The 24,513-nt window shown below is 42.4% G+C and overlaps 1 protein-coding gene across 1 annotated transcript in view; it reads right to left on the reverse strand.

Annotated features, from left to right (window-relative positions):
• Nucleotides 1-669: 669 nt before the first annotated feature.
• LOC120044417 (cyclin-J-like) overlaps nt 670-24,513 on the reverse strand; it is a 29,389-nt gene continuing 5,545 nt past the window's right edge. The window contains exons 2-5 of the mRNA XM_038989066.1: nt 23,320-23,530; nt 4,912-5,211; nt 3,253-3,412; nt 670-2,639 (exon numbers count right to left, since the gene is read on the reverse strand). Coding sequence (XP_038844994.1) covers nt 2,153-2,639; nt 3,253-3,412; nt 4,912-5,211; nt 23,320-23,530 — 1,158 coding nt within the window. The 3' untranslated portion in view covers nt 670-2,152. The remainder of the gene's footprint in view (nt 2,640-3,252; nt 3,413-4,911; nt 5,212-23,319; nt 23,531-24,513) is intronic.

Genomic DNA, 24,513 nt, shown 5'->3' on the forward strand with positions numbered 1-24,513 from the left:
ACAGCAGGAGCGGTAGAGATACTCTGAATGATCGGCTATGAAAAGACAACTGACATTTACTCCTGAGGTGCTGACCTGTTGCACCCTCGACAACCACTGTGATTATTATTATTTGACCCTGCTAGTCATCTATGAACATTTGAACATCTTGGCCATGTTCTGTTATAATCTCCACCCGGCACAGCCAGAAGAGGATTGGCCACCCCTCATAGCCTAGTTCCTCTCTAGGTTTCTTCCTAGGTTCTGGCCTTTCTAGGGAGTTTTTCCTAGCCACCGTGCTTCTACACCTGCATTGCTTGCCGTTTGGGGTTTTAGGCTGGGTTTCTGTACAGCACTTTGTGACATCAGCTGATGTAAGAAGGGCTTTATAAATACATTTGATTGATTGAGCTCTAGGTAGAGTCTTGGTGGTTCCAAACTTCTTCCATTTAAGAATGATGGAGGCCAATGTGTTCTTGGGGACCTTCAATGATGCAGAAATGTTTTGTTACCCTTCCCCAGATCTGTGCCTTGACACAATCCTATCTGAGCTCTACGGACAATTCCTTGGACCTCATGGCTTGGTTTTTGCTCTGACATGCATTGTCAACTGTGGGACCTTATATACACAGATGTGTGCCTTACCAAATCATGTCCAATCAAGTTGTAGAAACATCAAGGATGATCAATGGAAACAGGATGCACCTGAGCTCAATTTCGAGTCTCATAGGAAAGGGTTCGAATACTTGTGCAAATAAAGTATCAGTTTTTTATTGGATTTTGATTTTGCTTTGTCATTATGGGGTATTGTGTGTAGATCAATTTCTTTTCAATACATTCTAGAATACGACTAACGTAACAAAATGTGGACAAAGTCAAGGGGTGTGAATACTTTCCGAATGCACTTTATGCTGCTGTTCTATCGCGCGTGCAATGGTGTCCTGGGGGGTGTTGTTTGCAGTAACTTCTTTGTTGTAATTTCACAAAACAGACATGGCAGTTTCACCCTTAAGGATTCCAGCTTTAAGGTCAACTATACTTTTGCTAATTTTATAGGATATATGTTTGGTGGCACTCTTTCCATCTGATCAAGCATGGTCCATTCTACAGGTACAGTACATTACAGTAAAACTACACAAATAGCAACCCCCCTGGAGAGTGAGGTAGTAGTAGACATAAGTAGTAGTATGACCGGATGAGAACGTCAGCGGTACTGAACTACAAGCTATCCTGTGCAGAAGCCTTCCCAACGTGATCATGGTGTTGTTAACTGCTCAAGGTCCTTGTGACAAGGACAGCAACAGTAGCTGTTCCAGAGAGGGTTGTGTGACTTTCCTGTGTTTCAGTCAGTCATACAGATGAAATGGTACCAGTCAGGAGAATTTACATTAACTGAGGAGAGAGCGTGGCTTTGCTCCCCTGGGGACTAGCTAGTAAAGCATCACTTCTTCCCCTGTGGTTTGATGTGCTGAGAGGATAGATGTGGCTGTTCCCCTGGGAACCATGGCTCCATCTGCTTCCAGGGGCACCAGAAAGGCAAAACAAGATTGAGACTACTCTACACCAGCCAAGGCCAAAGATGGACCATAAATCCTAGCAAGGCATCTCCTACATTACAATACACTGTTTTTACCCAGTAGAAATAAAAAAACACAACATCAAAAAAGGAATTCATTTACACAGCTGTTTAAATACATTTTCTTTCAAGTAATACTTCAAACCCTGAAATGGTATAGTTCATGTAAATAATACCAAGGAGAGACCACTTTCCACTGATCATAAAGTCATAATTTTGTTTAAAGCAGCAGCATTGAAAGATAATAGTATAAAAAAAACAGCAATCCCACATTGAGAGAACTGATTTGGAAGCAGGGGCACCACACAACCACAGTTGATAGCAGAATCACAGTGGCTAAACCAGCCTCACAGTCTCAGTATAGAGCAAGCAGTCACGTGAAGGGAACAGTATGTACTGTATGTAATCAGCTCATCACAAATAGTGTCTCATTTCAAATAGGTAGGGCTTTTGTTAGGTCAATACTATGACCTCAGCAACATCTGCATTGACATTGCTTCTTTGTTTTGGTTTCCTTTGTCCCCAGTGGATGAGGTCAGAACGGATGGAGGAGGACACTGACTGCCCCAGGTTCTGTTTGTCCTCCCTCTCCTGGCATCACCTGTCGAAGCAGCCTGCTGTGTAGGTGTGATGGGAGCCCAGGTAGCCTCCCCCGTACGACAGGGGGAGGCAGTGACGGGGCTCTGCAGCAAGAGCCACTTGCATGGAGATGGGTCCCTGCAGGGGCAGGGAGGAGCGCAGCCCTGAGGCTAAGCTGGGGTAGGAGGGGAAGACTCCCTGAGAAACCGACCCTGAGAGGAGCCCTCTCTGGTGGGCCTGGAGGTAGTCGCGAGACCCGACAGGGCCCAGAGTCTGGGACTCACCTAGCATGTGCAGCTGGGAAAGGGGAGTAGAGTGCTGGGTGAGCTGCTGCTGGTATCCACCTGTCTGGAAGAGCAGCTGCTGAGAGGTAGACAAGGGTTGTTTCATGGTGGAGACAGAGACTGTGGAGGTTGAGGGAAGGGCCTGGGGTTGGAGAGGACTCTGGACAGACGGAGGGTTGGACTTGGATTTATTGGCTTGTTTCACATCGTTGTCATGGGCACTAGAGGGAGAAAACGGTGAAAATCATTACTTAATGACGTTTATCTGAAGGACATAAACATCAACATACAGAGGTAATAACTAAGGGTCAATGGTATTGACAGTATGAAAAAGCTGTAGAACCTCAATCCTCAAATTGCATTAAAATGGAGGAAAAGTGCATACATGGGAAGCATACAACTACACAGTTTAGAAATGGCAGAGGATAAACTAAGTGTAAGCAGATGTCAATAAACATGGGGTGTATTCATTAGTTCTGCAGTTGGTGGCACAAGCTCATGATTTGGTGGCACCCAACAACAAAAGGTTTGAGCAGCGTCACACAACAGAATATATTTTAGTCATCATCATATAAAGTCATTATAAAGTCATTCACAATAGATGACATATAGCATGTCAAAATAGGGCTCCAGAACTTTCAGATTGTTTTGTTTAATAGAGATGAATTGGCCTTCCTCTTTATGTGCACAAATATTATACATAGCCCTAATTCAATTGGTGCTTCTTCACTACCTGGTGAAGTGTAAACTGAAAACAGATGAGTCGGAATCCGACTAATGACCAGATTAATGTGTGTGTACAGCACATTATGTAAAGCAGTAGTGGAGTCTTACAGCAGCATGAGCTCGATGCACGGGGTGAGGGGTTCCCAGGAGTATCCGGTGAGCAGGTGGAGAACGGTGGTCCAGCTTGGGGTGATCTGGAGACAGATGCGGGACGCCGCAATGCAGGCTGCTGCCACCTGGGATGGTCGGAAGCCCAGGAAGGCATGGTCTGAGACACACAAACACAGAGATCATCAGTCTCACTCATTTACTCGACAACGAATGGCCCCACCATAGAGAGCAATTGTCTTGCCCATTAGACCACCCACCGCAGTCACTTTATGGACTTCCATTCTTGTGATGATCAATTTGAAGAAAGAAGTTCAACAACAGGTTGAAACGGAGTCGAAAAACATGGTCGATGTGGATGTTGTTTCAAAGCCTATCACAACGAAATGGACAGCGCTTTCTACGGTGATGATTCATTCAAACACCCAGATGTATATTAAAGCTTATGCATATGCATAGGCCTATACATGAGCCCGAAAAAAAAAAAAAGAATTAAAATAATGATTGTGCCATTATACAATACATAGCCTACAGCATACTACGCATATTGCACATGGCAGAAAAACATTAAACTGATGTGTCTTTGGTACATAATTGGTCTAGCTAGCCTATACGAGCACACAAAGGGCCTGGCAAACGTTTAATGAAATATGTTTCGTTGTGCAAACATGTTACTATCGATGTTCCCGAACATATTTCCCTTGGTTTCCCAAATTAAGCTCTGGGTAGCTGCAGGAACAGGGTTGGAGAGCCCATGGCATACAGAGTTTGGGCGGAATAAGTGTTCTTATAAGCCCAGACATTTCTATAATCCTGTGTGAAAGCAGAGTTTTGATGGTTCCCACAAAAAATTGGAGGATCCCAGCTGCTACTATACGTATTTCTCAGCTTCAAATATATATTTTTTTGCATATTAGTAAAGACAAGACTAAATTGAGAATAGTCTGACAGGTGAAAATATGATAACTTAATGAGAGAACAGTGTGTGAAGACTGAGGCAAGGAACAGAGCGCAAGCTCTTTTTTTTCCGACTTTCTCAAATCATCAAAAGCCTACAGTCGCATCATGCAGCCCATATATGTTTTGATTTCTAAGGCATTCTACGGGATCTATAATAATTCTAAATCGAGGGTATCGGACCTGTTTCGAATGATCACTTTTACGCTCAACATAGCCACTTCATATGCACCCTCACTCTGGAATCGGAAAAATATCCTTTCTATTTTATTCAGCTAAGTTCAGTTACATTCTTCTTACTATAAAATCATATAAAATAATGGAACGGGACTTATAAGCATATCTTGTCAGCTAAATTAACACAGCATTGAGCATTGCCAGATAACATAGGCCTACAGTAGGCCAACTCTTATTCTATTCTTCTGAAATACATTTTCTTCGTATCATAATGTTCCTTTAGACCTGCCTAAAACAAATAATGGATTTAATGTGAGAGTGTATATTGAATTGATATATAATTTTTTATAATGTAGATATTCCAACGGCGTGCATCAGTGGCTTGTATGCGTGGAGGTCTGGAAATGCTAAACGTGTTTGTTAATTAACGGTCAATAACCGTGAGACCAGCAGTCTTTTGCATGACAATAACCAGTTGACAAAATTTCATGACTGCCACAGCCCTACTCCCAATCTCATCCTCACCTTGCAGTGAGACTTCCAGGAAGTAGTGTGTGTACTTGTCCATGAAGGCTTTGGTCTTATTGAGGGAGGAGAGGGGCCAGCCGTTGTGCAATTCTCCCTCCTGTACAGCAGCATGGAGGTAGTAGTCTATGAAGTGTGCTGGAGTGGGCATACACAGGTTCCAGCCAAACGTCTCTAAGAGGAGCAGCTCCATCTTTACCAGGTCCTTCCTGCTCAGTGACAGGTTCAGGCTGCACATGAAGCCCAGAGAGTTTAGCTGCTCCAGCTTTGGTACACGGTCCTCCTTCTCTTCAAACTTACCTGGAGGGGAGATGGTGAAAATTGAACACATTTTGTAGATGGTGTGATTTTGTTTGTTAAGAGTGCTTATAGATGTATACTTCATAACTTATAAACTGGGTTTTTCGAGGCCTGAATGTTGATTGGCTGAAAGCCATAGTGTAATCAGACCGTATACCATGGGTATTGTTACTGCTCTAACTACATTGGTAACCAGTTTCCAATAGCAATAAGGCACCTCCGGGATTTGCGGTATATTGTCAATATACACCGGCTAAGGGCTGTATCCAGGCACTCTGCGTTGCGTCATACATAAGAACAGCCCTTAACTGTGGTATATTGGACATATACCACATCCCCTCGAGCCTTATTGCTTAAATAATACACATTCTATTCACAAACAAAATAAGCATGCACCATTCAAAAAATGTAGAACAAAGAACAGATATGGCCCTTGGTTCACTCCAGACTTGACTGGCCTTGACCAGCACAAAAACATTCTGTGGCGTTCTGCATTAGCATCGAATAGCTCCAGCGATATGCAACTTTTCAGATAAGTCAGGAACCAATATACTCAGTCAGTTAGGAAAGCTAAGGCTAGCTTTTTCAAACAGAAATTTGCATCCTGTAGCACTAATTCCAAAAAGTTGAGACACTAAAGTCCATGGAGAATAAGAGCACCTCCTCCAAGCTGCCCACTGCACTGAGGCTAGGAAACACTGTATCCATCGATAAATCTCCAATAATTTCAATAAGCATTTTTCTACGGCTGGCCATGCTTTCCACCTGGCTACCCCTACCCCGGCCAACATCTCAGGACCCCCTGCAACAACTTGCCCAAACCCCCCCATCCCCCGCTTATCCTTCACCATAATCCCGATAGCCGATGTTCTGAAAGAGCTGCAACATCTGGATTCCTACAAATCAGCTGGGCTAGACAATCTGGACCCTCTCTTTCTAAAATGATCCCCCGAAACTGTTGCAACCCCTATTACTAGCCTGTTCATCCCCCTCTTCAAAGGGGGAGACACTCTAGACCCAAACTGTTATAGACCTATATCCATCCTGCCCTGCCTTTCTAAAATCTTCGAAAGCCAAGTTAACAAACAGATCACCTACCATTTCGAATCCCACCGTACTATCTCCACTATGTAATCTGGTTTCCGAACTGGTCATGGGTGCACCTCAGCCACGCTCAAGGTCCTCAACGATATGATAACCGCCATCGATAAAAGACAGTACTGTGCAGCCGTCTTCATCGACCTGACCAAGATTTTCCACTCTATCAATCACCGCATTCTTATTGGCAGACTCAATAGCCTTGGCTTCTCAAATGACTGCCTCACCTGGTTCAGCAACTACTTCTCAGATAGAGTTCAGTATGTCAAATCGAAGGGCCTGTTGTCCGGAACCTCTGGCAGTCTCTATGGGGGTGTCACAGGGTTCAATTCTCGGGCCGACTCTTTTCTCTGTATATATCAATGATGTCGCTCTTGCTGCTGGTGATTCTCTGAACCACCTCTACACAGACGACACCATTCTGTATACATCTGGCCCTTCTTTGGACACTTAACAAACCTCCAAACGAGCTTCAATGCCATACAACACTCCTTACGTGGCCTCCAACTGCTTTTAAATGCTAGTAAAACTAAATGCATACTCTTCAACCGATTGTTGCCCGCACCCACCCGACTAGCATCACTACTCTGGACGGTTCTGACTTATAATATGTGGGCAACTAAAAATACCTAGGTGTCTGGTTAGACTTTAAACTCTCCTTCCAGACTCACATTAAGCATCTCCAATCCAAAATTAAATCTAGAATCGGCCTCCTAACAAAGCCTCCTTCACTCATGCTGCCAAACATACCCTCGTAAAACTGACTACCCTACCGATCCTTGACTTTGGCGATGTCATTTACAAAATAGCCTCCAACACTCTACTCAGCAAACTGGACGTAGTCTATCACAGTGCCATCCGTTCTGTCACCAAAGCCCCATCTACTACCCACCACTGCGTCCTGTATGCTCTCGTTGGCTGGCCCTCACTACATATTCGTCGCCAGACCCACTGGCTCCAGGTCATCTATAAGTCTTTGCTAGGTAAAGCCCCGCCTTATCTCAGCTCACTGGTCACCATAGCAACACCCACCCATAGCACGTGCTCCAGCAGGTATATTTCACTGGCCCTCCCCAAAGCCAGCTCCTTCTTTGGCCGCCTTTCCTTCCAGTTCTCTGCTGCCAATGACTGGAACAAATTGCAAAAATCACTGAAGCCTTATATCTCCCTCTCTAACTTTAAGCATCAGCTGTCAGAGCAGCTTACTGATCACAGTACCTGTTCACAGCAAATCTGTAAATAGCACACCCAACTACCTCATCCACATATTGTTATTTATCCTCTTGTTCTTTTGCACCCCAGTTTCTCTACTTGCACAGCAACATCTGCACAGCTATCACTCCAGTGTTAATGTTCAATTGTAATTATTTCACCTCTATGGCCTATGTATTGCCTTACCTCCATACATTTGCACACACTGTACATAGGTTTTTCAATTGTGTTATTGATTGTACGTTTGTTTATGTGTAACTCTGTCTTGTTGTTTTTGGTCGCACTGCTTTGCTTTATCTTGGCCAGGTCGCAGTTGTAAATGAGAACCTGACCTCAACTGGCCTGCCTGGTTAAATAAAAGGTTAAATAAAATAAAATAAATGTAAAAACGATTTGTACATTTTGTATATGTGCAAACAAGACACTCCTATATGGTCTAGCGACAAATTATCCTTAAAGATATGCAATTAACGACTGAGGATTCTACTCCACCCCCCTCACTTGGTGTGAAACTGGTCACAGCTAAACCCTCAAGCATCTCCCTCTGGAGTCAGATGCTCCAACAATGCAGGACCTCTGGCTCCTGACCTCTGGAGATCAGGCCTGGGCACTTGCGATGGCTAATGCGCAATTTCGCCCTCGCCATATTTCAAAGCCATATCAGATATCTTCATTGTAAAACAGTGTGCTTGGAGCTCAATAAAAATAATAATAATTGAGAAATACAAATTATACCTACAGAAAGCAGAGACCTCTTCTCTTTAATATGGAAAATGAGTTGCTTCCAAAGTAGTTTTTTTCCCCGCAATTGCATTTTGAAATATTATACACGAGGGGGACACAAGGGTGGAAGAGAGTAAGAGGCTCGCTCATTACATCAGCCTGGCCTAGCAAAAAAAAGTCAGGTAAAGCGTCAGGAAAGACACCTTTATTACATGAATCACGATACTAAAAAAAAAATATGTAATTAACAACTGAGGACTCTACTTCAGCAGCATACCACCCTGCAATCCCACTGCTGGTTTGCTTCTGAAGCTAAGCAGGGTTGGTCCTGGTTGGTCCCTGGATGGAGACCAGATGCTGCTGGAAGTGGTGTTGGAGGGCCAATAGGAGGCACCCTTTCCTTTGGTCTAAAATAAATATCTCAATGCTCCAAGGCAGTGATTGGGGACATTGCCCTGTGTAGGGTGCCGTCTTTTGGATGGGATGTTAAACGTATGTCCTGGCTAAATTCCCAATCTGGCTCTCATACCATCATGGCCACCTAATCATCCCCAGTTTACAATAATTGTCTCATTCATCCCCTCTCCTCTCCCCTGCCACTATTCCCCAGGTCGTTGCTGTAAATGAGAATGTGTTCATTCAACTTACATGGTTAAATAAATAAAAAAGTGTTATATATATATATTATTCTCCCCCACTTTTCCCTTTCACTGGGTGTGAAAATGGTCACAGCTAAATCCTCATGTATCTCCCCCTGGAGCCAGATGCTCCAACAATGCAGAACCCCTGGCCCCTGACCTCTGGAGATCAGTCCTGGGCACTCAGGCAGAGGCCCCCTCCTCAGATCAGTGGAGGGTGTGTGTGTGTGTGTTTTCAAAAAGGGGTAAAATAATTGCCCCACTCTTCCTTATTTAGTCATTAAACATTCCATTGTAATGCAAATACTTCAACCCAGAAGAAACATTCACTGAAATGGCCCAACAGTACGTCCTTTCTTTATTTGTCTTTTTTACAAGAGGGATCTTTCTAACGCTCTAACATTTGGAACACCTCAAACTGGGACTTGTGTAACATTTCAATAAATCCTAAATTGCATAGTTGTCACTAAAATCCACAATGTACACATAATTATGAAAATGATCTGTGGGCATATTAATTCCTTCGGAACATCAACAAACCTCAAGGGGATATCCGTCTCGCTAAACTAAATATCAGGAACCTTACGGAGTATTTCAAACTACCCCCTGTGTTTTACTTGATTTATTTTTGAAGACCTTGAGACCTAAAAAATATGCTGCTTAGAGACTCAATGTGTAAGGCTGCCATTCACCATTATGCTGCAACTCTGTAATGACAGTACAGGGCGGGGGAACCGGGGAGGGGTCTGGGAGCTAGGGAGGGAATGGTTTACAAGTAGGGTCTTCTGGGTAGGGAACGACCAATGGATGAGTTTCCCTGTGGGTCCTGCTTTTTGTTACACATCAATGGGCTTATCAGTACCTTCAGAAAGTATTTATACCCCTTGACTTATTCCACATTTTTATTGTGTTGCAGCCTCAATTCATAATGGATTAAATCTTCTTCTTTTTTTCTCTCACTACACACAATCCCTCATAATGACAAAGTGAACATGTGTTTTTAGACATTTATTGCAAATTATATACAGAAATATTTAATTTACATAAGAATTCACACCACTGAGTCTACACATGTTAGAATCTCCTTTGGCAGTGATTGCAGCTATGATTCTTTCTGGGAGCTTTGCACACCTGGATTGTGCAATACTTGCACTTTTTTTATTTAAAAAATTCTTCAAGCTCTGTCATGTTGGTTGTTGATCATTGCTAGACAGCCATTTTCAAGTCTTGCCATAGATTTAAGATTGATTTAAGTCAAAACTGTAACTCGGCCACTCAGAAACATTCAATGCCATCTTGTTTAGCAACTCCAGTGTATATTTGGCCTTGTGTTTAAGGTTATTGACCTGCTGAAAGGTGAATTTGTCTCCCAGTGTCGTTGGAAAGCAGACTGAACAAGGTTTTCCTCTAGGATTTAGGCTGTGCTCAGCTCTATTCCATTTATTTTTATCCTAAAAAAACTTCCTAGTCCTTGCTGATGAAAAGCATACCCATAACATGATGCACCTACCACCATGCTTGAAAATATAAAGAGTGGTACTCAGTGATGTGTTGTATTTGCACCAAACATAACACTTTGTTTTCAGGACATAAAGTTAATTTCTTTGCAGTATTACTTCTGTGCCTTTTTGCAAACAGGGTTTGGAACATTTTTATTCTGTACAGGCTTCCTTCTCTCCACTCTGTCAATTAGGAGTTACTACAATGTTTGTGGAGTTACTACAATGTTGTTGATCCATCCTCAGTTATCACAGCCATTAAACTCTGTTTTAAAAAGTCACCATTGGCCTCATGGTGAAATCCCTGAGCAGTTTCCATCCTCTCCGGCAACTGAGTTAGGATGAACACTTGTATCTTTGTAGTGACTCTAAACCACCCAAAACGTAATTAATAACGACACCATGCTCAAAGGGATATTCAATGTCTGCATTTTTATATTTTTACCCTTCTACCAATAGGTGCCTTATTTGCGAGGCATTGGAAAACGTCCCTGGTCTTTTTTGGTTGAATCTGTTTAAAATTCACTGCTCGACTGAGGGACCTTACAATTATCTGTATGTGTGGGGTACAGGGATGAGGTAGTCATTCAAAAATCATGTTAAACACTATTATTGAACACAGAGTGAGTCAATGGAATTTATTATGTGACTTGTTAAGCACATTTTCACTCATTAATTTATTTAGGCTTGCCATAACAAAAGGGTTGAATACTTATTGACTCTAGACATTTCAGCTTTTCATTTGTATTTTTTTTTAAATTATTATTATTATTATTAAGGCTGTAACACAACAAAATGTGGAAAAGGTCAAGGGGTGTGAATACTTTCTGAAACATTCCTTTCCCGAAAAACATTGGCAATGCTAGCTATTCTCTCTTGGAATTTGAAAAGCGTAAATTGTCCTATCAAACATTCCACCTGTCTTGATATCCTAGCAAGAAACCATATTGATGTAGCAATGCTCCATGAAACACACCTGCTCCATAAAGGAGGCACATAGAACCATGTGAACAAAAAGTGGCTTCTTTTTCATCAGCCCCAAACAAAACTAAAAGGTGAACTCATAATGATACAAGAGAGACTCAAAACCACCAATTTGGGGGAAGGCGAAGACCAAGAAGGCAGAATCACTTTACTTAAATGTATCCATAATGGAAGGAAAATATCATTTATTAATGTGTATGCTTTTTGATTCACTGAACAGCATATTGTTAAAATGAACTGAATTCCATCTGTTTTTTGGGACATACATGAATGCCATTTTGGACATGCAAGACAAATCTAATAAGACCAACAACAAGCCACACGCAACCAAGGCTCTCCAGCATATAACCTACTCTCTGATTACAAACTCATTGATGCCTGGCGAGCACATAATCCGAAAGCAAGAGAGTACACTTTCTACTCAAACAAGCAGAAAACATTCTCCTGAATCGATTTCATACTATTATCTACAACTCTACTTTCCTTAATCAAGAAAATAGAAATTCGACATATGGTGTTTCGACGTTTCATTACTACAAAATCATACATTCTGTGATCAATTTGAAATTTAAACTAAATTCATTCATAATGATCAATAAAAATTCAGTCGATGACCCCCGGATTCTATGGGATGCCACCAAAGGTTTGATTAAAAATAATGAAACTGCATTTTCATCTGGGTTGAATAAATCACAATTAAAGAAGATGTCAGAATTGGAAATGTTGTTCACTGCATTGGATTGTTTTCAACAAACACTTTTCAGACCAGGTAACTATTATTCTTTCCAAAGTCAAGACAGAAGTTAATTTATTGATAAGACAGAGAGCAGAATTTTCCAACCATCGAGCTAGACTTCCATGGTAATCGTCTTTGTCGTTTACTGGCCAACAAGCTACGCAGTAATGATCAATTAGCTGATTTAGCAAATATTACATCTGAAAGAGGGGAGTTACTATCAGAACCCAAATGAATTAGATTCTCCTGGTCTATAAAGAACTGTACACCTCTGATAGTAAATCAACATCAAACCAGACTAAGAATTTTGTCTCTCAACAGAAGCCACCTCGCTGGGAGCCCAAATCTCTCTCAATGAACTCAAAAGAGCATTGGATAGCATAAATAAAATGGACGATTGCTCGAAATGATTTAACAGAGCCATTCACAAATGTTAATTTGGGGGAAGAGATCGACTGATCACTTCATCTCATTATATGCAGACAATATTTTACTATAAAATACATTGATCACAGAAAAATGCAGCTTCATCTCAAGTTATAAAATTAATCTAACCAAATACTTGAGTAGATAGATATATTTCCTCCCTTAGAAAAAACTATTGGCACAAACTTTAACAGAAAGCTCAAATCAATTAAATCCAATTTCATTAGATGGAATAATATCCCAGTAAGATTATGTGAGCAGTTGAGCGGTCGGAAATCCTGCTCATCAAGCGGTGGGCCGGGCGCTCCACGTCCTTTTCAACCGCTCCACGCTCACAGGAAGAAATATTGACGCTCCATTCATTAAAATCACAATTTAACAAACAACCATCAATTTTTGTGACTACCTGGACCTACCATTTGGTTAAGTATTGAAAGCAAACCATATGATATGAATGAAAATAATTGTAATAAACATGAGAAGGTGAATGTAAGAAGCGCTCATTTCAAATAGGCTACACGTCACATTAAACAGCATATAAACACTCTAAATAGGTCAGGAGCCAGAGAGGGAGCCTAAGAAGGAATGGAAATTAATTATTTAGGCTATATTATTTACATTATTTCAAGGCCATAGCCTACAAAGAAACATATTGTGAAGCATTTGTGAGTGTGACACGCTAGGCTGGTAGGAAGTCAGGGACATTAAGCGCTCAGCATTTAAACAACATTTTGTTGTATTAAAATCATTAGTCTATAAATTGTGTATATAGGCTGTGATTAACGAAAAATGCCTTACTAAACTCAGTCTACAGTGCCTTAGAAATGAATTCAGGCTCATGTGATGGTGTCTGGAGAGCAGGCCAGCAGCGGAGAATATCCTCTCCGCGCTTGCAGAGCCACCGGGGATGCTAAACTTTTTATTTTATTATCACCTTTATTTAACCAGGTAGGCCAGTTGAGAACAAGTTCTCATTTTCAACTGCGACCTGGCCAAAATAAAGCAAAGCAGTGTGACAAAAACAGCACAGAGTTACACATGGGATAAACAAACGTACCGTCACTAACACAATAGAAAAGTCTATATACAGTGTGTGCAAATGTAGGGAGGTAAGGCAATAAATAGGCCATAGAGGTGAAAGAAATTACAATTTAGCATTAACACTGGAGTGATAGCTGTGCAGATGATGATGTGCAATTCGAGATACTTGGGTAAAAGAGCAAAAATAAATAACAATATAGGGATGAGGTAGTTGGGTGGGCTATTTACAGATGGGCTGTGTACAGGTGCAGTTATCGGTAAGCTGCTCTGACAGCTGACGCTTAAAGTTAGAGAGGGAGATATGAGACTCCAGCTTCAGTGATTTTTGCAATTTGATCCAGTCATTGTTGGCAGCAGAGAACTGGAAGGAAAGGCGGCCAAAGAAGGAGTTGGCTTTAGGGATGACAAGTGAAATATACCTGCTGGAGCGCGTGCTATGGGTGGGTGTTGCTATGGCGACCAGTGAGCTGAGATAAGGCGGGGCTTTACCTAGCAAAGACTTATAGATGACCTGGAGCCAGTGGGTTTGGCGACGAAAATAAAGTGAGGGCCAGCCAACGAGAGCATACAGGTCACAGTTGTGGGTAGTATATGAGGCTTTGGTGACAAAACGGAAGGCACTGTGATTTGCTGAGTAGAGTGCTGAGTATAGTGTTGGAGGTTATTTTGTAAATGACATCACCAAAGTAAAGGATCGGTAGAGTAGTCAGTTTTACGAGGGTATGTTTCGCAGCATGAGTGAAGGAGGCTTTGTTGCGAAATAGGAAGCAGATTCTAGTTTTAATTTTGGATTGGAGATGTTTAATGTGAGTCTGGAAGGAGAGTTTACAGTCTAACCAGACACCTAGGTATTTGTAGTTGTCCACATATTCTAAGTCAGAACCGTCCAGAGTAGTGATGATAGTCAGGCGGGCACGGGCAACAATCGGTTGAAGAGCATGCATTTTGTTTTACTAGCATTTAAGAGCAGTTGGAGGCCACGGAAGGAGTGTTGTATGGCATTGAAGCTCGTCTGGAGGTTTGTTAACAGTGTCCAAAGAAGGGCCAGAGGTATACAGAATGGTGTCATCTGTGTAGAGGTGGATCAGAGAATCACTAGCAGCAAGCGACATCATTGATATATACAGAGAAAAGAGTCGGCCCGAGAATTGAACCCTGTGACACCCCCATAGAGACTGCCAGAGGTCTGGACAACAGGCCCTCTGATTTGACACACTGAACTCTATCTGAAAAGTAGTTGGTGAACCAGGCAAGGCAGTCATTTGAGAAACCAAGACTGTTGAGTCTGCCGATAAGAATGCGGTGATTGACAGAGTCGAAAGCCTTGGCCAGGTCGATGAAGACGGCTACACAGTACTGTCTTTTATCGATGGCGGTTATGATATTGTTTAGGACCTTGAGCGTGGCTGAGGTGCACCAATGACCAGCTCGGAAACCAGATTGCATAGCGGAGAAGGTACGGTGGGATTCGAAATGGTCGGTGATCTGTTTGTTAACTTGGCTTTCGAAGACTTTAGAAAGGCAGGGCAGGATGGATATAGGTCAGTAACAGTTTGGGTCTAGAGTGTCTCCCCCTTTGAAGAGGGGGATGAACAGGCTAGTAATAGGGGTTGCAACAATTGCGGTGGATAATTTTAGAAAGAGAGAGTCCAGATTGTCTAGCCCAGCTGATTTGTAGGGGTCCAGATGTTGCAGCTCTTTCAGAACATCAGCTATCTGGATTTGGGTGGAGAAGCAGGGGGGGCTTGGGCAAGTTGCTACAGGGGGGTGCAGAGCTGTTGGCTGGGTTAGGGGTAGCCAGGTGGAAAGCATGGCCAGCAGTAGAAAAATGCTTATTGAAAATATCGATTATCGTAGATTTATTGGTGGCGACAGTGTTTCCTAGCCTCAGTGCAGTGGGCAGCTGGGAGGAGGTGCTAACCTAAGACAAGGAATTTGTACTAGGATTAAATGTCAGGAATTGTGAAAAACTGAGTTTAAATGTATTTGGCTAAGGTGTATGTAAACTTCCGACTTCAACTGTATATCTGTTCTTAGATCTACATTTTTTGAATGGGGCATGCTTATTTAAGATGGTGAGGAAAGCACCTTTAAAGAGCAACCAGGCATCCTCTACTGACGGGATGAGGTCAATATCCTTCCAGGATACCCGGGCCAGGTCGATTAGAAAGGCCTGCTCGCTGAAGTGGGAGCGTTTGACAGTGACGAGGGGTGGTCGTTTGACAGCGGACCCATTACGGATGCAGGCAATGAGGCAGTGATCGCTGAGATCCTGGTTGAAGACAGCAGAGGTGTATTTAGCGGGCAGGTTTGTCAAGATGATATCTATGAGGGTGCACATGTTTACGGATCTAGGGTTGTACCTGGTAGGTTCCTTGATAATTTGTATGAGATTGAGGGCCTCTAGCTTAGATTGTAGGACGGTCGGGGTGTTAAGCATATCCCAGTTTAGGTCATCTAACAGTACGAACTCTGAAGATAAATGGGGGGCAATCAATTGACATATGGAGTCCAGGGCACAGCTGGGGGCTGAGGGGGGTCTATAACAAGCGGCAACAGCGAGAGACTTATTTCTGGAAAGGTGGATTTATAAAAGTAGAAGCTTGAACTGTTTGGGCACAGACCTGGATAGCATGACAGAACTTAACAGACTATATCTGCAGTAGATTGTGACTCCGCCCCCTTTGGCAGTTCTATCTTGGCAGAAAATGTTGTAGTTGGGGCTGGAAATTTCCACATTTTTGGTGGCATTTGGAGGAGAGTACTAAAGCATTGAATAAAACAAACTTAGGGAGGAGGCTTCTGATGTTAACATGCATGAAACCAAGGCTTTTACGGTTACAGAAGTCAACAAATGATAGCGCCTGGGGAATAGGTGTGGTACTGGGGTCTACAGGGCCTGGGTTAACCTCTACATCACCAGAGGAACAGAGGAGGAGTATGATAAGGGTACGGCTAAAGGCTATAAGAACTGGTTGTCTAGTGCGTTGGGAACAGAGAATTAAAGGAGCATATTTCTGGGCGTGGTAGAATAGATTCAGGGCATAATGTACAGACAAGGGTATTGTAGGATGTGATTACAGTGGAGGTAAAGACCCTTATAGGTAGGCCTAACGGTTTTTAGGAAAAATAACCCAATCAAAACGGAAAACTCCTTGAAAGTTGGAATATGCCAGGCCTAGATAATAGAACAAAAATGAAGGAAACTTAAGAAATCAGATTTTGTTGTTTATAAATACTTTGCTACAATGACACAATTAGCTACCTACCTCATTCCTTCCTTTCAGCATGTGCACGTATTAAGTACACCATCATGCTTCGGGATATGCGTCTTTTCCGATTCCACAATGATTCTTTAGTTGTGGAAATTACATCACCGCACTCGCTCTCTTGCTCCTCATCCTTGTAGGTCACCTTGATTTTGCACCTGTGTGCTTGATCAGTTTCTTAATGTAAATATTTAGCGAACTCCATGACAGTAGCTAAAGCAAGGGGCACACAAGTAGACTACAAATGCATGTTGGGCCGGGCATGCTCTGAGCTCGTGAACTGAGCACTACTGGAGCAAAATTGAAGCGGGCAAGAAGGCCTACGCTCCAGCCTTTGGGAATCTCACCCAGCACTAGAGTCAAATTTATGGATGAGCCAGTCATGTTTCAAATGCAATGTAGGCTACAGGATGGTATCTAGTGATGTGCACAGACAATGCACACAACACTAAATTATTTATCCAAACTAGTTAACTTCTTATGACTGGGGGGCAGTATTGAGTAGCTTGGATGAATAAGGTGCCCAGAGTAAACTGCCTGCTACTCAGGCCCAGAAGCGAAGACATGGATATTATTAGTAGATTTGGATAGAAAACACTCTGACGTTTCTAAAACTGTTTGAATGATGTCTGTGAGTATAACCGAACTCATATGGCAGGCAAAAACCTGAGAAAAAATCCAACCAGGAAGTGGGAAATCTGAGGTTTGTAGGTTTTCAAGTCTTTGCCTATCCAATATACAGTGTAAACTTTGGTCCAATTGCACTTCCTAGGGCTTCCACTAGATGTCAACAGTCTTTAGAACCTTGTTTCAGGCTTCTACTGTGAAGGGGGAGAGAATAAGAGCTGTTTGAGTCAGGTGTCTGGCAGAATGCCATGAGCTCAGTCAGGCGCACGGCCGTGAGAGTTAGTTGCGTTCCTTTTAATTTCTAAAGACAATGTTAAAAACATCCTAAAGATTGATTCTATACATCGTTTGACATGTTTCTACGAACTGTAATATAACTTTATTGACTTTTCGTCTGGACTAAGTGCCTGCACCTCGTGAATTTGGATTTGTGAACTAAACGCGCGAACAAAAATGAGGTATTTGGACATAAATGATGGACTTGATCAAACAAAACAAACAATTATTGTGGAACTGGGATTCCTGGGAGTGCATTCCGATGAAGATCATCAAAAGGTAAGTTAATATTTATAATGCTATTTCTGATCTGTTGACTCCACAACATGGCGGGTATCTGTATGGCTTGTTTTGGTGCCTGAGCGCTGTACTCAGATTATTGCATGGTGTGCTTTTTTGAAATCTGACACAGCAGTTGCATTAAGGAGAAGTATAGCTTTAATTCCATGTATAACACTTGTATTTTCATCAACATTTATGATGAGTATTTCTGTAAATTGATGTGGCTCTCTGCAAAATCACCAGATGTTTTGGAAGCAAAACCTTACTGAACATAACGCGCAAATGTAAACTGAGATTTTTGGATATAAATATGAACTTTATCAAACAAAACATACATGTATTGTGTAACATGAAGTCCTATGAGTGTCATCTGATGAAGATCATCAAAGGTTAGTGATTAATTTTCTCTCTTTCTGCTTTTTGTGACTCCTCTCTTTGGCTGGAAAAATGGCTGTGTTTTTGTGACTAGGTGCTGACCTAACATAATCGCATGGTATGTTTTCGCCGTAAAGCCTTTTTGAAATCGGACACTGTGGTGGGATTAACAACAAGTTTATCTTTAAAATGGTGTATAATACTTGTATGTTTGAGGAATTTAAAATTTTGAGATTTCTGTTGTTTGAATTTGGCGCCCTGCACTTTCACTGGCTGTTGTCAAATCGATCCCGTTAACGGGATTTCCATAAGACGTTTTAACCACTAGTATTGACATTATAATTAAATCACAATGGATTAGCTAGTTTCCAAGAAACAGCTACCTGTGTTAGCTGCCGAATTAACACAGTGTCCTTAGCTAGCTAGCTGTGTGAACACAAAAGAGATTGACTGTCGGCAGTCAAACATTTGACAATCCTACCTGTCTGTCTGAGCTTTTAGATGGCAATAACCTCACTCTATCCCAATTTGCCAGTGAATACAGCTTAATTATTAAAAGTTATAACTTTCAAATTATTGACAGCGAGAATGAATGGTCCTAGTCAAGGAACAATTGAGGCCTGGACAAATATACTTGACTCTGTAAAGAATAATCTCAGCTAAAGCCTAACACATTCAAATAAACCATTTATAAAGCCCAACACATACATACAGTGGCAAGAAGAAGTATGTGAACCTTTTGGAATTACCTGGATTACTGCATAAATTAGTCAGAAAATTTAATCTGACCTTCATCTTAGTTACAACAATAGATGAACACAGTGTGCTTAAACTAATAACACACAAATTATTGTATTTTTCTTGTCTATATTGAATACATCATTTAAACATTTCCAGTGTAGGTTGGAAAAAGTATGTGAGCCCCTAGGCTAATGAAAAAGCAAATTGGAGTCAGGAGTCAGCTAACCTGGAGTCCAATCATTGAGATGAGATTGGAGATGTTGATTAGAGCTGCCTTGCCCTATAAAATCAACTCACAAAATTTGAGTTTGCTATTCACAAGAAGCATTGCCTAATGTGAACCATGCCTCAAACAAAAGATATCTCAGAAGACCTAAGATTAAGAATTGTTGACTTGCATTAAGCTGGAAAGGGTTACAAAAGCATCTCTAAAAGCCTTGATGTTCATCAGTCCACAGTAAGACAAATTGTCTATAAATGGAGAAATTTCATAACTGTTGCTACTCTCCCTAGGAGTGGCCGTCCTGCAAAAATGACTGCACGAGCACAGTGCAGAATGCTCAATGAGGTTAAGAAGAATCCTAGTGTCAGCTAAAGCCTTACAGAAATCTCTGGAACATGCTAACATCTCTGTTGTCGAGTCTACAATATGCAAAATACTAAACAAGTGTTCATGGGAGGACACCACGGAAGAAGCCACTGCTGTCCAAAAAAAAACATTGCTGCACGTATGAAGTTTGCAAAAGAGCACCTGGATGTTCCACAGCGCTTCTGGCAAAATATTCTGTGGACTGATTTAACTTAAGTTGAGTTGTTTGGAAGGAAGGAACACATAACACTATGTGTGGAGAAAAAAAGGCACAGCACACCAACATCAAAACCTCATCCCAACTGTAAAGTATGGTGGAGGGAGCATCATGGTTTGGGGCTGCTTTGCTGCCTCAGGGCCTGGACAGCTTGCTATCATCGACGGAAAAATGAATTCCCAAGTTTATCCAGACATTTTGCAGGAGAATGTTAGGCTATCTGTGCACCAATTGAAGCTCAACCGAAGATGGGTGATGCAACAGGACAACGATCCAAAACACAGAAGTAAATCAACAACAGAATGGCTTCAACAGAAGGAAATACAACTTCTGGAGAGGCCCAGTCAGAGTCCTGACCTCAATCCGATTTAAAATGCTGTGGCATGACCCCAAAGAGAGCAGTTCACATCAGACATCCTAAGAATATTGCTGAACTGAAACAGTTTCTTAAAGATGAATGGTCCAAAAATTCCTCCTGACCGTTGTGCAGGTCTGATCCTCAACTACAGAAAACATTTGATTGCATTTACTGCTGCCAAAGGAGGGTCAACAAGTTATTATTTATGTGTACATGGTGTGTTCAATAAAGACATGAAAATGTATAATTGTTTGTGTGTTATTAGTTTAAGCAGTGTCTATTGTTGTGACTTAAAATTTGATCTGATCTTCGTCTATGACCAATTTATGCAGAAATCCAGGTAATTCCAAAGGGTTCACATACTTTTTCTTGCCACTGTACCTATTTTCAGTGGTGTAAAGTACTTAAGTATACTTAAGTTGTTTTCTGGGGTTTTTGACCATTTTTACTTCACTACATTCCTAAAGAAAATAATGTACTTTATACTCCAAACATTTTCCCTGACACTCAAAAGTACTCTTTATATTTTGAATGCTTATCAAGAGAACATCCCATGTCATCCCTACTCCCTCTGATCTGGCGGACTCATTAAACACAAATGCTTCATTTGTAAATTATGTCTGAGTGTTGTAGTGTGCCCCTGGCTATCCATAAATAAACAAAAACATTGTGCTGTCTGGTTTCCTTAATATAAGCACTTTGAAATGATTTATTATTTTACTTTTGATACTTGATATTTAAAACCAAATACTTTTACTCAAGTCGCATTTTACTGGGTGACTTTCACTTTTACATGAGTCATTTTCTATTAAGGTATCTTTGTAAGAATGACAATTGGGTACTTTCTCCCCCACTGCCTATTTTAATCTTTTTTACATTCTTTGCTTTCAGGACCACAGGGAAAGGGTGGTATGGGGAGGGTTCTCTCTGGTCGCGGGGGGGGTCTGGATGAGGGACTGACGAGCAACCCTAGTTGCTAGGTGGGGTGGGAAACATGGTTTCCGGGCGTGGGGGAGTGGGGTTGGATTGAAAAATGTTGGCTGGGTGGGGTTGGGGGAATGGAAGGAGGAGGAGGTTGGGGGTAGAGGCCCACTTATGTTTTCTTTTCTTTTCCTGTTTATACTGAATGTATTATTACTTCAACTCTGTATGCACTTCTTACAGTTTTTTCTTCTTATTTTGAGTGGCAGCATGAGTGAGTGGGTACATGTTTTATAAACGTTTAAAAAAAGAAGATGTACCTGTACCACCCCCAACAACAAAAAAACGACATAAATAATAATAATAACTTGGTCAACAAAAATAATGTTGTTTCACTGCAACGGCAATTATTCCCCGATATAGACAGTCATAATGTCTACATCTCCATCTATTCTCTAGAAGTCTCCACAAAGCTCATCACTAAGCTAAGGACCCTGGGACTCAACACCTGCCTCTGCAACTGGATCCTGGACTTCCCGACGGGCTGCCCCCAGGTGGTAAGGTTAGGCAACAACACATCTGCCATGCTGATGCTAAACACGGGGACCCATCAGGGGTGCATGCTTAGTCCCCTCCTATACTCCCTGTTCACTCACGACTGCGTTGCCAAGCACGCCTCCAACACCAACATTAAGTTCGCTGACAACAACGGTGGTAGGCCTGACCACCAAAAACGATGAGACAGCCTATAGGGAGGTCAGTGACCTGGCAGTGTGGTGTCAGGACAACCTCTCCCTCAACATGAATAAGACAAAGGAGATGACCGTGGACTACACAAAAAGGAGGGCCGAACAGCCCCCATTCACATCAACGGGGCTGTACTGGAGCGTGTCGAGAATATCAAGTTCCTTGGTGTCCACATCACCAACAAACTATCATAGTTCAAACACACCAAGAAAGTCATGAAGAGGGCACGACAATGCCTATTCCCCCTCAGGAGACTGAAAAGATTTGGCATGGTTCCCCAGATCCTCAAAAAGTTCTACAGCTGCACCATTGAGAGCATCCTGACTGGTTGCATCACCGCCTGGTATGGCAACTGCTCGGCATCCGACCATAAGGCGCTACAGAGGGTAGTGCGTACGGCCCAGTACATCACTGGGGCCAAGCTTCCTAACATTCAGGACCTACATACTAGGCGTGTCTGAGGAAGGCCCCAAAAATGGTCAAAGACTTCAGTCACCCAAGTCAGTGTTCACTCTGCTACCCCACTTCAAGCGGTAACCGGAGCACCAAGTCTAGGTCCAAAAGGCTCCTTAACAGCTTCTACCCCCAAGCCATAAGACTGTTGGACAATTATTAAAATGGCCACCCTAACAATTTGCATTGACCCCTTTGTTTTTATACTGCTGCTACTCGCTGTATATTACCTATCCATAGTCACTTTACCACTACCTCCATGTACAAATTACCTCGACTAACCTGTACCCCCACACATTGACTCGGTACTGGTACCTCCTGTATATAGCCTCATTATTGTGTTACTTTCTACTTTCATTAATTTAGTAAATATTTTCTTCAATGCAGTTTTAAGAAAATCAAGTTTTGGTAAGTAAGCATTTGACCATAAAATTGGATTTGCTTCTTCTCTCCAAAAGCTATAATTACTATGCCGGCAAGGGTTGTGGGTAACGCATGCCTCATGGTTTGTACATGTGACAAGTTCCCTTGGTGACTGACAGAGGTCTGGGGGACCAGGGGAGGGCATGGCCTGTTAAACACACAGCTGTCACCAAACATGTCTCAGATAAACCACGCAGCTACAGCCACTTAAAGCCCACTACAGGCTGTAGTGCTGCTCACTCTCCCTGCTTTCCTTTCCACATCAAAAATGAGTTAAAAAAATAAACATATATGCACATGTAGTGGAAACCATTTAAATGTAACTGTCTGTAAAAGAGCGGGATAAACAACCAGAATCTACTCAAAAAGGAAGGACATTATAACTGAAGTATCTCAAACTTGTCACTAGAGGTACTCCTACTGCTGTTCCATCTTTACCAGATCTATTGTTAGCAGTTCAGTAGCTGACTTACTGGCTAGGAGGAGGCAGGAGAGGGCAATGACGTAGAGCTGGCGGACTGCCACGTCGTAGTGGTCCATGAACAAATCCAGGAGGTAGACGGCCAGGTGGCGAGCCGCTGGGCACAATTGGTAGCGGTTACTGAGGACAGCCAGCAGGTCAGCAAAGTAACGCCGCATCCCGATCTGAGGAGAGTGGGACTTGTAGGTGGGCAACTTCAGCTCCTGAGGAAAGGAGGTAAGGAGAGGAGACAGGATGAGAGGGAGTAAGGATATTGCAGACTGCAGAGTTGAATTGCGTATACAGAAAAAAATACAGCACTGTGCCAGGAGGCATGTGAGAGCATGTGCAAAGACTCCACTTTCAAATGTCAATCACAGCCAAGAAACTGCAGCCCATTCTTGACCATGGGCCTAAAATATTGCTCAATAAACTCTGTGAAATACACTACATGACCAAAGGCATGTGGACACATGCTCATCGAATATCACATTCTAAAATCATTGGCATTAATATGGAGATGGTCCCCCGTTTGCTGCTATAACAGCCTCCACTCTTCTGGGAAGGATTTCCACTAGATGTTGGAACATTGCTGCGGGGACTTGCTTCCATTCAACCACAAGAGCATTAGTGAGGTCGGACACTGATGTTGGGTGATTAGGCCTGGCTCGCAGTCTGCGTTCCAATTCCTCCCAAAGGTGTTCAATGGGGTTGAGGTCAGGGCTCTGTGCAGGCCAGTCAAGTTATTCCACACCGATCTTGACAAACAATTTCTGTATGGACCTCGCTTTGTGCACGGGGGCATTGTCAAGCTGAAACAGGAAAGGGTCTTCCCCAAACTGTTGCTACATATATGGAAGCACAGAATCGTCTAGTATGTCATTGTATGCTGTAGCTTTAAGATTTCCCTAGTCCGAACCATGAAAAACAGCCCCAGACCATTATTCCTCCTACATTGGGGCAGGTAGAGTTCTCCTGGCATCCGCCAAACCCAGATTTGTCCGTCGGACTGCCAGATGGTTTATCACTCTAGAGAACGCGTTTCCACTGCTCCAGATTCCAACGGCGGCGAGCTTTACACCACTCCAGCTAACGCTTGGCATTGCGCATGGTGATCTTAGGCTTCTGTGCGGATGCTCTGCAATGGAAACCCATTTCATGAAGCTCCCGACAAGCAGTTCTTGTTCTGACGTTGCTTCCAGGGGAA

The sequence above is a fragment of the Salvelinus namaycush genome, chromosome 3 (assembly GCF_016432855.1).
Source record: "Salvelinus namaycush isolate Seneca chromosome 3, SaNama_1.0, whole genome shotgun sequence".
In the NCBI taxonomy this organism is placed as follows: Eukaryota; Metazoa; Chordata; class Actinopteri; order Salmoniformes; family Salmonidae; genus Salvelinus; species Salvelinus namaycush.